Genomic DNA, 15,919 nt, shown 5'->3' with positions numbered 1-15,919 from the left:
GCCATTTTATTACTCCATTTGTTTTGTTCTTAAAGACCTCATTAATTTCATTAGCCATACATAAAACCCACATTTGTTTTCTTATTCATTTTCCCCATTACATTAGTTCTTTCTTTCTTTTCTTTCTTTCTGTTTTGCTTCAAGCTGTGGTGGTAGCAGTAGTGGAGTTTTCCTTGGTGGCTGCCAGCTGGAGGCTGTCCATTTTATTTTCCCAGAATGCCCCAGCCGTCATATTGTTCTGGGGCGTTCTGAGAAAATAAAATGGCAGCCATCAGGAGTAGCTGCTGCCATCCGCTATGCTGCTGAAGAAAGGAAACTCCTGAATGAAGGATGCCAAAATGAATACTAATTTACACACATTTGTTGCCCTCTGCATTTGCTTTGGAATGAATATTGGACTGCACTCAGTCCAACTGTTCATTTATTCCAAATGTAATGCACACCCCTGCTCTGTTCTCCCAAATGGGGTTTGTGCTGCAAGAACACGCTGAGGGTGTTCAGATGATCACGGGGGGCGGGGAGGGCATCTCGGCTCCTCCTCCGACCTCTGCACGTGTGCCCATCATTTACATAATTACCCGCGGTGCAGTGGGGGTGCCTTTGTACCCACCCTACAACCCTTAGTGCAAGTTGTGGGTTGTAGGATGGGTACAAAGTCACCCCCACTGTGGACGACACGCCAACCCCCGCTGCAGCGCAGGTAATTATGTGAACTACAGGCATATGCGTGACACGCGTAGGAGGAAAAGCTACAATGGCTTCTTTTCACCCCCACAATCGATTGTCTGAACCTAGACTCTTGAGTATTGTGATTTAGGGTTGCTGGTAGGGTGGCCACTGATGAAATGCCAAAGAGGAAAGGCGGGGACAAAAAGGGGCAGTGATTTGCATAGGCTTGCTTATGCTAATTTGTGTGTACAGATGCAAAATTAGAAATAGTTATTATAATTGAAATAGAAATGCAGTCCATCTTTCCAGTGTGGAAAACGGTGAGCTGGTGACCTGTGTGTCTGTCTGTTCAGTCTGCAGCCCAGGTGCTAAGTGGTGATGAGCAACAGTTCCTGTTGTTCTTGATCTTTAAACTGGAATTGGACAGGGCAGCCCTTCAAGTAGAGAACACCTTCAAATAGAGGACTGTCCTCTGTAAAAGAGGACATATGGCTGCCCAGCACACACCTTGACTGTGCTCTCGAAAATGGGGTTTGAGCTGTAAGAACGTTCTGAATATTGTGATTTAGGGCTGATAGGTCAGACCCTGAGAGGACCTCTGAGATTTCAGTCCTAGTCATGCTGATTTGTGGGTAAATCTCACTGGATTCCTATGAGGCTGAAGTTGCTGCTTGGTTCCAAATGCCTGACTCGACACATAAAAGCTGTACTTAGGCCACCCCAAATCATGCACCCTCATGACCGGAAGATTGCTGATATCTGTACTGAGATGTCCCTGCATCGTCTCCAGACCAAAGCATGGTTTATATGGGGGCACAGATGCGTGTAAACTTCATCCCCTCCTGCAGGCTATCCAAGAAGCCCTCTGTCCTATAAGAAACGGGTGGGAACCAGAACTAATTACTTCCAACTCTTTCCTGGTCCTGCTGTTAATTAAGAACACAAGGAGAGCTAGTGTGGCCACATGTAAAAGATGAACAGGGCGTATGCCCCTTTAGTACTTGTGTAAAAGAGGGAATTTCAGCAGATGTAGCTCATCATGCAAGATACAGTTTAAAGGTGCAAAAGAGCAAAGATCAGAACCCTAGAATAAGGCTAAGCAGTAGTAAGAGATTCTGGGAGCAATCTTGTGCAGGTTTATACAGAAAAAAGGACTTTTCTTTGTCTAAACCTGATAGGATTGCACCCTTATGGAACCCAAGTCTATTTCCCCACGCCCCTTCGCGGTAAGCATATTATTCAGCCAGTGGAAGAACTCCTATCTGTGTTGCCCATCCTGTCTGACTTCAGGGATGCTGAGCAGTCAGCAACAAACTTGCACTGTGTTAAGAGATCTGTGTGTAGACTTTATTTGCATCTAAAATACATTGGGTTTTCAGCTCTCTCTCCCACATCATTTGTTGGTCTGGACAGCTTTCCTCTGCTAGGAATTATGAACCAACATTTTACCTGCCTCATCTCTCCATCTCTTTTTAGTGGTTGGTAGAAAAAGGGCAGCCCGGATCTGAAGCTACAAGGCGCCCCCTTCTGACACACTCACCCCAAGACACTCCAGAACGTTTCTCTTTCCCCATCATGCACTCTGCTGGCAGCTGCTGTGACTATTTTGAGCCCTGTGTATATATCTCCTGAGAATCTACAAAGTTTGGTGGGGGTAACTTGCTGACAGCCTATCCAGAATTACATTGAAACGGGCATTTCTAAAACTGCTGCTAGGTGCTGCACCATTGGACAAGCGAATGGCAAGACACTGAGGCCCATGTTTTAGGTATTAGGTTTTTACTACAGGGAAAGTCATTCACAGTGCAATCCTATGTATGCTTACTTGGAAGTAAGTCCCCACTATATTCAGTGGGGCTTACTCCTGTTTTAAGTGGATTTCCACTTACATCTATATGCACCTACCTGGGAGTAAGTCCCATTGAACTTCATAGAGCTTAATTCTGAGGAGACATGCATAGGATTGAATTGTCAGTGTAAGGAATAACTTGATATTAGCATTTGCACATAGTAAAATGTAGGCATTTATTTTAATTTTTCCTCCTCTTCCCCCCCGCCCCGCCTTCCTTTGTGCTTTCTTTAGATTGTACGCCTGTGGGCAGGGAACTGCCTTGTTTTACTGATTATATGTAACCCACTCCCTGAGCCTCTTTGGCTAGGAGCAGGATAAAAAATACTTGTAAATAAATAAAAAACAATCAATTAAGTGCCTGGGATGATTTTCCCTGGGGTATAGCTAGATTCTTTCATCTGCGATGAAACAAGTTGGGGGAAACTTATGCTTAACATAATTTAATGTAAGATGAAACTTATGTTGGGGGGTGGTGGTGGTGGCAAATGTGGATTCTTATTGTTGTTCAGTTGTTAAGTCATGTCCGACTCTTCGTGACCCCATGGACTGTAGCACGCCGGGCCTTCCTGTCCTCCACTCTCTCCCAGGATTCTTATACAGACATTTAATATTAGATAGGGATTCAATGTATGGTGTAGGTCAGCCTTCCACAACCTGGTACCCTCCAGATGGTCTGGGCTACAACTCCCATAATCCCCAGCCAGCATGGCTCTTTGGCTCTGGAGGAGCTGGCAAGCCTTCAGTCCTCTTGGCTGCACAGCAAATCTACAATGCACATTTCAGTGGGACGCATCTGTGGTAAACAATGTGCAGATAATACACAGAATAGAAAGTCTTGTCCCTCCCCCTGGAATTGGCAAGTGGGTCTAATCTAGAGCCTTGTGCAAACATCTTCTTGAAATTCACCACCCTATTTGTAGGCAGAGAAATTGGGGGGGGGGGGGGGAAGAGCAGTCTATTTCATGAAATGTCACCAGAAGGAGAAATTTTCCCAGTTTCTCAGGGGTAAGGCTCACCATTAGCAGTGACGGCAACACACCATCTTTTCTTACTCCCAGGGTAAGTTGGTTTGTGCCACTTGAGCTTGCAGCCCGGCTACCATTTTACATCATTCTGGGTTCCAGGGCATCCCATGTGTGGATCAGGAAATAGCACCTGCCACAAAACAAATGGTGGAGAATATTTGGAGAAAATGCTGCGTGCGAAGTGGCATTCTTTTTCTACAGGGTGTGTGTGTGTGTGTGTGTGTGTGAGAGAGAGAGAGAGTGAGAGAGAGAGAGAGAGAGAGAAAGAAATTGTTTTATTATGTGCCGTTTGGTTTTAATTTTTGTGAACCGCCCAGAGAGCTTCGGCTATTGGGTGGTATAGAAATGAAATTAAATAAATAAATACAGCAAAATAATAATAATAATAATAATAAATAATAAAAGCATTTTCTCAGGAAAATGTCTTGAGAAATTTCCGCTCAGCTTTAGCCCTAGGAGGTCCCTTTGCAAATCTGAGGGGGCCATCCTCTTTCAAAAGCAAAGATTTCCCCCCCACACATACACACGCGCGCACGCTCCCCATGCCATATAGATAAAATGCTCGCATTCTCCCCTAATAGAGAAAAATGGGAAGACGGTGTCCCTTTAAGGGAAGATACCAACAGCCCTCCATCCTTTAGTGGAGAGGGGTGGGAAAGATCCTACCAGCCGATTCCAACCTCCGTGCGTCTGCAGCAGCCACATAAGCGTGTCCCCCACGGCGTGGTGGCGGGAAGCGGGGAGCTAACAAAAGGTGTCACCCACCTTCCTCACGTTGCAACATAACAACCTACCGTTTCTGACGAGAGCCGGGGAGGTTTGTCTTTCTCTCTCCTTTAAGAAAGGCAGAGAAATCAAGAGGATTCCATTTTTATTTTTTTATTTTTCAAAAGGGCGGGTTGGAGGGAGGAATTGCCCAGCATCTAATTGCGAGAAGAAAAAAACCAAATATGAGACATGCACACAAATGCAGCGGGGAAGGCGGCAGGAAGACCTCCGGGTGACAGCCACGGTAGGTATTTTGCAGAGGGAAAGGCAGCAAGCAGGGGGCAGCAGCAGCACGGGCTGCTGCCGGGGGACGGGGGGAGCCGCGGAGGCGAGCGGCCCGCTGCGCGGCGCCCGCAAAAGCCCTCAGCTCCCGCGGGGACGAGGTGCGCGTGCAACGGAGCGGGGCGGCGCGCTGCTGCGCGCAGATCGGCTCCCCCGCTCCTCGCGCAAAGCCCCTCGACCACGAGGCAAGAGCCGCGCGCGTCGCGGCCACCGCCTGCAGCAGCCGCCTCGCGGGGCCGCGTGTCTTGCGCTCGGGAAGGCCAACGGACGCGCGCGCGGGCCGCCCGCGCCCGCCTGCTCTGCAAGCCGAGCGCCCTCCTGCGCCGGCTCTCGCTGCCGCGCGGTAAGCCAGCGTGCTTCCCCTCGCTTTGCGAAACCCGCAAGCCGCGCCTCGGAGATGCATCGCGATCGCCGTTCCCCAAATCAAGCGAGCGAGCAAATAAATAAATCAATCCAAGCAGGAGAAAATGAATAAAACAATAAGGATGATGAGATCAAAGCACCCGCTGTTGTTGTTGTTGCTGCTGCTGCTTTCCGCAACGTTCCTCGTAGCGCGCGCATGCAAGCGTGCAAGCAAGCAAGCGTGCAAGCAAGCGCCTAGCGGAGCCGTCCTTGCTTTGCAAGCGCGCGCGCCTAACTTTGCGCAAAGGAGGAGGAGGAGGAGGAGGAGGAGGAGGAGAAGGGCGGGGGGGGGGAAGAAGCCAGGCACCGGCTCTGCGGGCAGCAGCCAATGAGGAGCGGCGCGCGCGCCCCACACGGCGAAGGGAAGGCGGAGGCCCGCCCGCTCGCATCCTCCAGGAGCCAATCAGGGGGCGCGGGGGGGGGAGCGACTCCGGCGTGCCTGCGCGCGTGCGCCTGTCAGGGGAGGCGCGCGCGCCTGGCCCAGGAGGGGGTGTGTCAGCGAACCCGGGAGAAGTACGGGGCGGAGGGAGCCTGATAATGGCGGCCAGGAGGAGAGAGCGCCGCGGCGGCTCTGAGGTAACCGAACAGGACCCGCTCGGGCCTCAGCTGCGAGCCCCAAGTGGGAGCTTCGGGCCCGGGCGTGAGAGCGGCGCCCGGGGCCCCGAGAACGCGTCATGACAGGCCCCGCGGGCCGCGCTCGGAGGCTCGGGCGCCCCGGTGGCCTGGGCCTGAGGAGGCTCGGGGCGAGCGGCCTGGCTGTCGGGCGCTCGCTGCCCTCGGCTTGAGGCCTGGCAGGCTTCGCCGCTGCCGCCGCCGCCGCGTCCCCGCCTGCATGTCGCCCTGGCGGGGTGCTCGCGGCCAAACACGGAAGCGTTTGCGCGTATGAAGGGCCGGTTCACACGTTACGCGGCAGCCAAGCCGGGCCGGATCTGAGGTTGCTGGCTCGCCCGGGGGCCGCGGCCGAGCTCGAAGCGACCCGAAGCCGGCCCGGTCTTCTCCTGTCGCTTTAACGGAGGTGTAAAAGTAGCAGGTGAAGCTTCTTTTCGCGGCACGGCGTTAGAACACGGCCACCTGCTCGCGGCTGCAGGTTACACGGCTGTGGCCGCTCTAGCTGGCTGCCGAGTGTGAGCTCGGTAGGTCGGTCGCTAACCTCGTGGGCCGCCCCTTGCTTCTCAGTCTTCGTTAGCTGCTTATGCTGTAGCTGTGGGCAGGGATTTGTTTATCCCCGTGCACTGAAAAGCTTCACCTGCTGGCTTCTGCAGAGCAAGTTATTGCAGGGTGTTGGTTTGCCCCCCCCCCCTTTCCCTGCCAGTCTTATCAGCAGGTACCGTAGCCAGGCCTGATTCTCTGAATATTGTGCCTATGTTGTTTTGTGAACACTTACTTTGTACCATTCGCATATCGCCGGGTCTCTTAAAAACTCTGAAATGCAGATTGGAGGCTGCAGTTCTCTGCATATTTACCTGAAGGAGTCAGCCCCGTTGAATGTGGTGGGATCTACTTCTGAGTAAACATGCATAGGCTTGCACTTGTGAGCTTAGGCTTGCACTTGTGAGCTTAGGCTTGCACTTGTGAGCTTAGGCTTGCACTTGTGAGCTTAGGCTTGCACTGCAGGTGGGAAGCAATGACATCTGCGCAGCATCCAACCTCTGGAAGAGAACTGTGTTTCTGTAACTTTTAATTGCATTATAAGAATGTCAGACAGAGGCTGCACTCCTGGCAGTTCTCCTGCACAACTACTCAGGGTTGAGGAGCCCTAGCTTCTTCCCTCTAATCACTCTCTTTGCTGGATAAAAGTAGGATATACTCTGCTTAAGTTACATACTCTGCATAGGTTATGGGAAGAGCAGTTCCTCACAGAGGTTTAGAGTGAGCAGTGAAAACATGGCACGACATAGTGTTGTGTTGGGTCATGTGACTTGAGAAATCTTTTCCTCAAAGTATCCATTTCTATAACATGTATTGTTATCTTTAGGATGCCACCAATAAAAATCTAGCTGTCCAGTGCTAGAATTTCCAGAGCCCATTAAAGGCATGAGTAAGAACGCTGGTATTCTACCAGTAAAATAGGTATTCCTGGAGAATATGCTTTTTTTTTATTGTGTACAGACTAGATATACAACAGTTCATGGTATACAATGAGCAAATGGTTACAACTTGGGAATATGAAGATAGGTGGTAGGGAGAAGGCTAGATGGTAAAGGGGCTAAGTGAGTAGGAGCAGAGTTGGAGTTCCAGTTGCACAGTTGCCAGCCCTCAATATATAGAGAATATTATTTCAGTGGCTTTGAACATCTGTGTTTCATAGATTTCCAAGTATTACCTATGGGTTATCTAATACAACTTTCTACTCAGGTTTACTTTTGGGTTAACTAATAAAGTATCTTGTATCTGCCACATTCTTGACAGTTGTTTTTCAGTTTTTCCTTGTAGGAGATTCAGTATCATCCCCTGGTGGTTTGTTTGATTGCTGTGTACTGGTCTCATAGCAAGCTTTTTCTAGTGCATAGGCTGAAATGTATTTACCCCTAAAATAAACTTAGGGTGCATACTATGTCCTCTAAACAGTGTCTGGGGGACATACGGTAATTCAGTTTGTGGGATTTGCGGCCGGAACCAGAGCTCTGACCTTGGAGCCCAGAAACTGTGCTCCCTACCCCCTTGTAGCCAGCGCCGGCTACATCTCCGCACTCGGACGCGGAGCGCAGAGACGGTGAAAAGGGGGCTGTCCCAGGGGAGGGTAAGAGACTGCAGAAGCTGCATTACACAGTTTCCTATGCATGTCCTGCCTCCTTCCCTCCATGAAGCTGCTCCTAGACAGGCAAAATTGCACCTGTTTAGACAGTCGACTTAAGAGGCTGCTGACTATTGAGATAGGATTGTGCCCTTAGTCATTGTTGTCCAAATCACAGCAAAGGTATGATGTCTATTCCCAGGTGTGTATGAGGGTTTTGCCTTTTGTAGTTCCTTGCATCTTTATAGGTCTGACTTCAGCATCTGAATGTTGTTCCTGAAGAGTAGCTGTTAGTCTGTTATAGCAAAAACAGTAAAAACTCCCGTGTCACATAGGTATTCCTGAGGAATAATCATATGTGGCCTGAAATTACTAAATAGGCAATAGCCACCGTTGCCAGAAAAAGCATTGCAGAGTGGCACATTGGAGACAGCTGCATAATGGGGGCAGAGTGCACATTTGAAGCATTTGTTAAGTTTTATGTACTTACATAATTCCTTTCTGGGCAGAAGGCCCCCTCAAAATGGTTTGCAAAATTAAACACACAAACAACTACAAAGATAAATGATAAATAATAAAAAAACATTTGGCATCAGCAATAAAATAGAAACCAGTGTATAATGCTTTTTCTGGCCATGGTAGCTGTTGATCATGTAATAATTTCAGAATTTCAGACTACGTGTGATAATTCTTCAGGAATACCTATGTACTTATATATCCCATCCCTGAATATTTGTTCAGATAACCTGGTCCCAGCCATGTAGAACTTTAAAGGTACCAACTAACTTAGGAATAGGCACCACGTCTTTTGACTTTAGTAGGGCATAAATCAATCACACATTTCTTCCTTGTGTTTAGGTTTTTGCTTTTATTTTTTGTAGACACCTTGAAGATGGTGAGTAGCCAGCCAAAGTACGATCTAATACGGGAGGTTGGCCGTGGCAGCTATGGTGTGGTGTATGAAGCGGTAGTGAGGAAAACTTCTGCACGTGTTGCGGTTAAGAAGATTCGGTGCCACGCTCCAGAGAATGTAGAACTAGCCCTCCGTGAGTTCTGGGCACTTAGCAGCATCAAAAGCCAACACCCAAATGTTATTCATCTGGAGGAATGCATCTTACAAAAAGATGGCATGGTGCAGAAGATGTCCCATGGTTCAAGCTCCTCACTTTATTTACAGGTAAATGAAGTTGTAAGTAGTGGAACAGGCATTATGGGTTAGAAGTAAATTGAGAAGTGGTTGGGGAGAGACATGGGGGACTTATTTAATTATACAGCAGAGAAGAATAGTCTGGAGGCCTGTATACTACTAAGTCATCCTTACAAGTTTGAATGAAGTATGCTTGGTTCTCTGTATTTGCTGCAGTTTTAGGCACTCTAGAAGGTCATACTACTAAGGTAGTATGAACCTTCAGTGAAAGCACACCAAACAGTTATCACATATGTCTGATGTTCTCAGCAGAGCAATCTTTAGACTGTGAATATAATTCAGTTTGAAATATTTTTCTAAACTTTGGCTGTGCTTGAAAGAGGAACTAGGTATAGGAAGCCACTTGTAAAAACTCTGCCGCTGCTCAAAAGCAATAGATCATCCTGCACTAAATTAGTGCTTGGACTGGGCGTACCAACTGCTGTGCCACCACAATGTTGGAGAATATTATTTTGGTATGGCAGGAAAGTTAATGGTGTTGTAGGGAGGAGTACTCTCTGGTTCATCCTGGAGAAAGATGCATTAATAATCCTTTTCATAGCTTTTGCAAAAGACTACTCAAAAAGTCCTGTATCAGGAAATGTTATGATCACATCAGCTCTAATGAAATATATTGTCCTGCTGCTTGAACACATAGTCCAGTATTTCCAAAGGCTTGGTTGTGCAGCAGTTTTAAAAACAAAACCAAGAATAAAAAACTGGTAAAGTAATAAACTAAAACTCCTTTCTTAACTATGGCCCTTTAAAAATAATTTATTTAGGCCAAATTATTGTTCTAATGTTAATTCTAATTGCCTCCCCCAACCCCATTTGACATACCAGAGAAGGAAATTTTGAGTTTGTGAACATGTCAAGCAGATTGTGAAAAATAGCTGCTCAGCAATCTGTATTTCATGCATTGATGGAGAATAGCCAGTAAATTGGGAGCACTTCAAAATAACTTTGAGAACAAAAGCAAGAGCCTCTAGATTTCTGTAGCTGTGCATTTTGATTGTTCTTTTAGGTTAGCCTGTTCGCATTCATCCATGCAGATGGAGGAGAGTGTATATTTTAGTGTTCTGTTAGATAAATTCCATTAGCAAAGGACAAATGAACCTTTAGCAACAAATCAGTAGTGCTCATAAGAGAATACAGCAGCTTCATTCAGACAGTCACATCAATCCATGCTAAGGAAACAACTATGGTTTATTCTGACATTTATCAATTGCACTATAGTTAGCAATTAGCCAGTAAACGAGAAATGTAAACCATGGATCGAAATGGGTTTCCAAACCGTAGTTATGGCTGGGACTTCCAAAGTCCCCCTATGAATAGAAAGTGGAATGCTGAGCAGATGAAAAATGAAAGCAGACAAGCAGCTCTAAATCGTGATTTGATTGTATGTTTGGAAGTTCAAACCTTGATTGGCTTCTAAACTGGTTAGCGCTAACCATGGCCTGGTGTGATGTCAGAATTGCGCCTATTTCTTTCTATTTCTATAGCTTTCATGGAAGATGTTGGATGAGTGGGTAAGATGATTGCTATAGATGCGTGCTACCAGTGAGTGTCTTTGAAAATAACTGCTTAAAGAAAAGAATTAGGAAGGTGAGCACAGTAGGAAGATTTTTATAAGACATACATTTAAAAAAACAACAACACCTCACTCTTAGCAACCTTTTAGTCAACAACTGCTTTCTTATTTGAATCATCTTTGCTGAACATATACATGAAATGTCTTCATATTATAGCTTGTAGAGACCTCCTTGAAGGGTGAAATTGCCTTCGATCCCAGAAGCGCCTACTACCTTTGGTTTGTGATGGATTTCTGTGATGGAGGTGACATGAATGAATATCTCCTGTCCCGAAAGCCCAGCCGTAAGACCAACACCAGCTTTATGCTTCAGCTCAGCAGTGCCCTGGCTTTCTTGCATAAGAATCAGATCATCCACCGTGACCTCAAGCCTGACAACATCTTGATTTCTCAAAGTAGGATGGATGCTAGTGACTTAGAGCCCACTTTGAAAGTAGCTGATTTTGGGCTGAGTAAGGTTTGCTCAGCTTCAGGACAAAACCCTGAAGAGCCAGTCAATGTAAATAAATGTTTTCTTTCTACAGCTTGTGGCACAGACTTCTACATGGCTCCTGAAGTTTGGGAAGGTCACTACACTGCCAAAGCAGACATCTTTGCATTGGGGATTATAATTTGGGCAATGTTGGAAAGGATCACTTTCATAGACACAGAGACAAAGAAAGAACTGTTGGGGAGTTATGTTAAGCAAGGGACTGAGATTGTGCCTGTTGGAGAGGCATTGCTGGAAAATCCGAAAATGGAACTACTCATTCCTGTTAAGAAAAAGACAATGAATGCTCGTATGAAACAGCTGATTAAGGAAATGCTCGCTGCTAACCCACAAGACCGCCCAGATGCTTTTGAACTAGAACTCCGGTTAGTCAAAATTGCTTTTAAAGACAGCAACTGGGACACGTGACCTCTGGAGTACTTTGCCTTTGTGGCAGAGTTGTGTCTGTAACAATGGTGCAGCATTTTGTGGAAGCAAAAACCAGACTAACCCAAATTCAAGGTGTCAGGGTTCAGTGTTTTTCCCCCATTGCAGTTCTCTTGATTTTTGTAAACTAAGCTCAAGGTGGCCGTTCTTGTTTCAGTACCCATATATGTATATTTCCAAGCTACAACAGTAATGCTATCCACCTAGCCAGGAAAATTGACAAGTTAGGTGATTGCTTTCTAGGAATACATTATGGAATATTTCAAACATTCCAGTTTCCTATTGCAGAATTTGGAATGCCCATGAAATAGAAGATTTGCATGCTGGAAATGCAAATCATTCAACTTTGTAGAGTAAATGTGTATATATTTATGGCGGTATGGGTGACTTGACTCCCCTCCTCAGCTTTCCATGTGGACAAAGTATCCCCACTATTTATATTGTCTCGTATAGAATTGGATGAGGATGGCTCATCCATGAATTCTCCAGCATATAATCATTCTCCACTTTTTTTCGTAAAGAAAAAATGCAACGGCACAAAATGTGATAAACAAATGTGATGCAAAGGGAACCTGTAATTCAAGCACTGAGCTACTTTGGGGAGAATCTCTTAGATCGGATGATTGCAATAGAAAGTCTGATGGTGCATTCCAGCAGTGATGTGCCAGCACCTTGGTCAGGCCATTATGCATTCAGCTTCATTTTTCTAGGATAACGGAAGTGGGAGTCTGCTAGACTACAGTCCCTAGCTACCCCTATTCTTTGCATTTCACATTGCATTTGATATCCAGTATTAGTACCTTTAATGCAGAATACATATTTCATTAACTTTATTATTACTTTTAAATGTAAATCATAGGGAAGAAAAAAATCCCTGCTGGATTCTGCTGAAAAATTAACAAATATTCTCTTCCCCCCTCCCCGTCCCCCCGGTCTTGTTTGTTGCCTTGGCATAGAGGCTAGTCGCATTAATTACCACCCTCCTTTTTAGTAGAAGTTCTTTGAGTCACTTGTAGTCTTGATGACGGGATATTTGTCTTGTTTGCTTATTTGGGGGGAGAGGGAGTCTGAAAGTGTTGTGTACCATTGAGCTATCCAGATTATTTCTTGTTAGAAAAAAAAAGTTCAGTTTGGAGAGGAGTGGAGAGGGGATCTTCCTCTGTAAGGAATAGTGCTTGTTCTTTTGCTTTGGTTTTGTTGGTAAATTTTGGTTGGTAGGTAGAGAATGCTTGCTGCAATCCTGCTACCCCATGTGCAGAGAACAGGGTGCAGAAGTGACTCAACGAGAGACCAATATACCCCCCCCCAATCATGCCACCTTAGTCCCCATTACTACTGTTTTCCACGTGCACTAGATCATGACTGGAGTGCTTACTCCTGAAACGAGGCCTTCCCTCTCTGACTCTTACCCCATAGCATTCAGCAACCTGCTTCTCCCTCCCAGGTTGCTGGTGTGCAGGCTAATACCACTTTGCACCTTGCTGTCCATGCACAGGGTAAAAAGGGTTGCACACTTTGTTTCGTTTTAATAGACAGGGCTTGATAGCAGACAGGAATAAAAACTGATTCGTGAGTAAATAGAGAACTTCCATAGGGGAAAGTGGAATAATGTGTATATGTTCATTTTGTTATTGAAAACAGCTTTATTGTTTGAGTGGACATTGTTCTAATGCCTTCAGCTACAGTCTGGAAGCCAGGAAGTGAAATGACCTTTCTTTTCCAATGTAGTGCACTGGAGCTGATTATACCATCTTCCTTGTATGCTATAGCTAGAATCTGAAGAGTAGAATGAGAACATGCGTTGGTTTATTCCTAAGTTGGTATGTGTATATTAAGCGAGATACCTTTCAAATGAAAATACTTGCCTGAATTGAAAAACATATATCCCTTTGCTCAAAATGCAGTTATCAGTCATGCAGTGTGATCCTATGTAAGTTAATTTGGAAGCAAGTCTCATAGTCTTCAGTGGGACTTACTCCTAGGTAAGCGAACATAGGGCTGCAATCGTAGCTATTTATGAAACCTTTGGAAAATTTTCAGATTGAAAATCTAAAATAACATTTGAGGAAATTACACAAAACAACCTGATACTTCACTGAGGTATACTTGGAGAGAATTTCAGTTGGCGTCAATTAGTGTACTCTGTCTGTCTGGTTTCCAGTGTGATGCTATATTGTGTAAACTGAGGATCAAATTAATGTCTCTCTGGCTGCAAAGAATAGTTTGACTTCTGTGCAGTTGCAATGTAAATGCTAAATTCTCTTTACTCTTTAAAGCACCACCTGTGCCTTTAGAGACAAGATTATATTGCAAATAGGAAGGCACACTCCATCAGCGTGTTAAACAAAAGAACACAAACATGAGCTGTAGGAGCTTAGCAGTCTTTGAGGACTAGAAAAAGCAGGAACTCGTGTATATCCTGACTGGTCTGCACAAATTCTTGGTACTTGCAGGTCTTTGGCAAATCCGGAGGTGAGATACGTTATTGCATGTGCTTTTCAAATGCAGTGCAGAAACTAGAAATAGAGCAAACTTATATATCACACTGTAAAACAGTTAATGCCCAAAGTGCACTGGTTTCTTGTTTTAAAAGTTGGGGAGGCCTCCCAGGTCACCTTCCTTCATGGTGCTTAGCCCATTGGCATTGAATGCTAACTTGATTGTTCCATTAATTATCCACTGAATAATTGTCCCTGAGATGCGTGTGTGTGTGTGTGCGCGCGTTACTTTTGTTGTTGCTTGTGTTTGCTTTGGGTTCCTGTAAAATCTCTGAAATCAAAACTATTGTAGCAGCTACAAAACAATCCACCAGCGTAACACAGAAGTCGAGATACTCATCAGCACTTCAGAAAGAAAGCAAACTTTCAAAGCTTTTCCTTATAAATTGTAAAATCTATTTTGTGAAGAATTTATTAAAAGGGGTGGGGGGAATGATTGTGTAATTTATTGAGTTCATGACTTTTTAAAAAATAAAGTCTGAATTGAAAACAGTCCTTGAGTTTAAAGAGATGCCTTTTTGTTCTAAACAGCCAGATACGATTCTCTTTCCCTCTTCATGAACTGGGCTGCTTAGCCGTGATACAAAATGGGTGCAAGAGAGCTCAGTGTGAACAAATCTTGCCATATGCTTTCATTATTGTATCTAGAAGCAGCCTATCTATGAGGCAGCTGTTTCAGGTGGCTGATTTTGGGTGCCAGTAAAGACAATAGAGTGGGTCTGCTCCATGAGATGTGTAATCCACCCGCAAATTCTGCACAAGTTTTGCTTCCAAATTAGGATTTCAGCATTGTGTTATTGACAGGAAAACTGATCCACCCTATAAATACTTGTTCTTCAAGTAATGCTCTCCTTGTTCAAGCACCAACAGGTATTCTACTTATATACAAAGCTTGATCTGACTGCCTGATCAGGTTTAGCCAGAGAAACACAATCTCTGCTGGTGGCAGTTCTGCATAAAGACTGAATACGTGCTCAGCTACAGATGTTGTAGATGAGTGGTTTTGTTCCCCATTGCTGAGTCTTTTGAAACGAATGGCCTGATTTACATGCCCTGAGTTGCAACATTGCTACTGGAGGCTCAGGTCACAGCCATGGCGTGGAGTGCCTTTTATCAACTTTGGCTGATAAATCAGCTGTGCCCATGACCAGAAGACAGCGACCTGGCCCTTATCATTCATACTTTGGTATCCTTGAAATTAGACTACTGTAGTGGGGAATGTAGTGTCTGGGGGTGGGGAATTAGGGTTCAAACATTGGTTTACATGTGGGTCTGGGAAGGTTGAGTTTACAGGTGGGTCCCACTTCAAAACATTTGAGAAGCACTGGCTTAGGGAGCAATCGTATGGCTGCTACAGAGCATCGGCGGGGCCATAGGAAGCTTCAGATTCCCAGATCTGAGATCAGAAACACCGCTCCGACCTCAGAGCCGGGAATCTGCACTCCCTGTCCCCTCTTCCTTGCAGCTGGCACAGAGAGACTCATGCTGGCTCCCTCTCTGAGGTCAGAAAAGCAACCTTGGAGAGTCGGTAAAGAGGGTGTTCCAGGGGGCTGGGCGGGCGGCTGGAGGGGCCAGAACATGAGCTATCCCGAGGCTTCCTTTCCTCCCCCTCCGAAGCGCCCCAGCTAGACAAGCAAAAAAGCCCATTAGCTAAAATGCAGAGCAGGAGGATGGGGAGGCAATGACCACCATGGCTGTGCCTCCCACTCTGCATTTGGATTATCATAATTCTCCGAATTCAGAGGCTTGGAAGTCATAGGATTGTGCCTTTAATCTGTAATCTAACATCTCCAGCTGAAATGTCAGAACATGTAACCAGCGGCATGTGCTCACATGGATCCTTTGCTACTTGAGTTTCTCCTTTTCCCCTTCTCACTGTGTGTGCTTCACTGTCAAAGTTTAGATAGTAAGCTCTTTTGGGGTAATGGCTGCTGCTTTGTTTTCTTTCTACTTAACTTGCTTCATCGCAAGCCATGTGTATTGATGCTACATAAAT

General features: G+C 45.7%; 2 protein-coding genes across 9 annotated transcripts in view; one reads left to right on the top strand and one right to left on the bottom strand.

Moving 5' to 3' along the window:
* The window catches only part of TRIM63 (tripartite motif containing 63), a 48,327-nt gene extending 43,082 nt beyond the window's left edge, over positions 1-5,245 (bottom strand). For 5 of the 7 annotated variants that reach the window (XM_084815811.1, XM_084815814.1, XM_084815810.1 and 2 more), the window contains exons 1-2: positions 4,341-5,239; positions 3,538-3,676 (exon numbers count right to left, since the gene is read on the bottom strand). The gene's annotated coding sequence lies outside the window, so the exon portion shown is untranslated. Of the gene's footprint in view, positions 1-3,537; positions 3,742-4,340 lie in introns of all 7 variants that reach the window. The other 2 variants (XM_084815815.1, XM_084815817.1) reach the window with 2 other exon arrangements.
* Positions 5,246-5,508: 263 nt separating this feature from the next.
* On the top strand, positions 5,509-14,418 carry PDIK1L (PDLIM1 interacting kinase 1 like). Of its 2 annotated transcripts, none has more exons than XM_084815818.1 (3): positions 5,509-5,574; positions 8,614-8,909; positions 10,667-14,418. In XM_084815818.1, exons 2-3 carry the CDS (start codon positions 8,625-8,627, stop codon positions 11,405-11,407), a joined length of 1,026 nt encoding a protein of 341 aa, XP_084671944.1. In that variant the 5' UTR covers positions 5,509-5,574; positions 8,614-8,624; the 3' UTR covers positions 11,408-14,418. The 2 variants fall into 2 exon arrangements, with proteins under 2 accessions (XP_084671944.1, XP_084671945.1); XM_084815819.1 differs by having other exon boundaries at positions 8,591-8,909.
* Positions 14,419-15,919: the final 1,501 nt, after the last annotated feature.

This window comes from Heloderma suspectum, chromosome 10, assembly GCF_057233095.1.
Source record: "Heloderma suspectum isolate Gila_16-S chromosome 10, 16-S_ref, whole genome shotgun sequence".
Lineage (NCBI taxonomy): Eukaryota > Metazoa > Chordata > Lepidosauria > Squamata > Helodermatidae > Heloderma > Heloderma suspectum.
The sequence above is the reverse complement of the archived record's forward strand: the minus strand, read 5'-3'. Positions and strand labels throughout refer to the sequence as shown.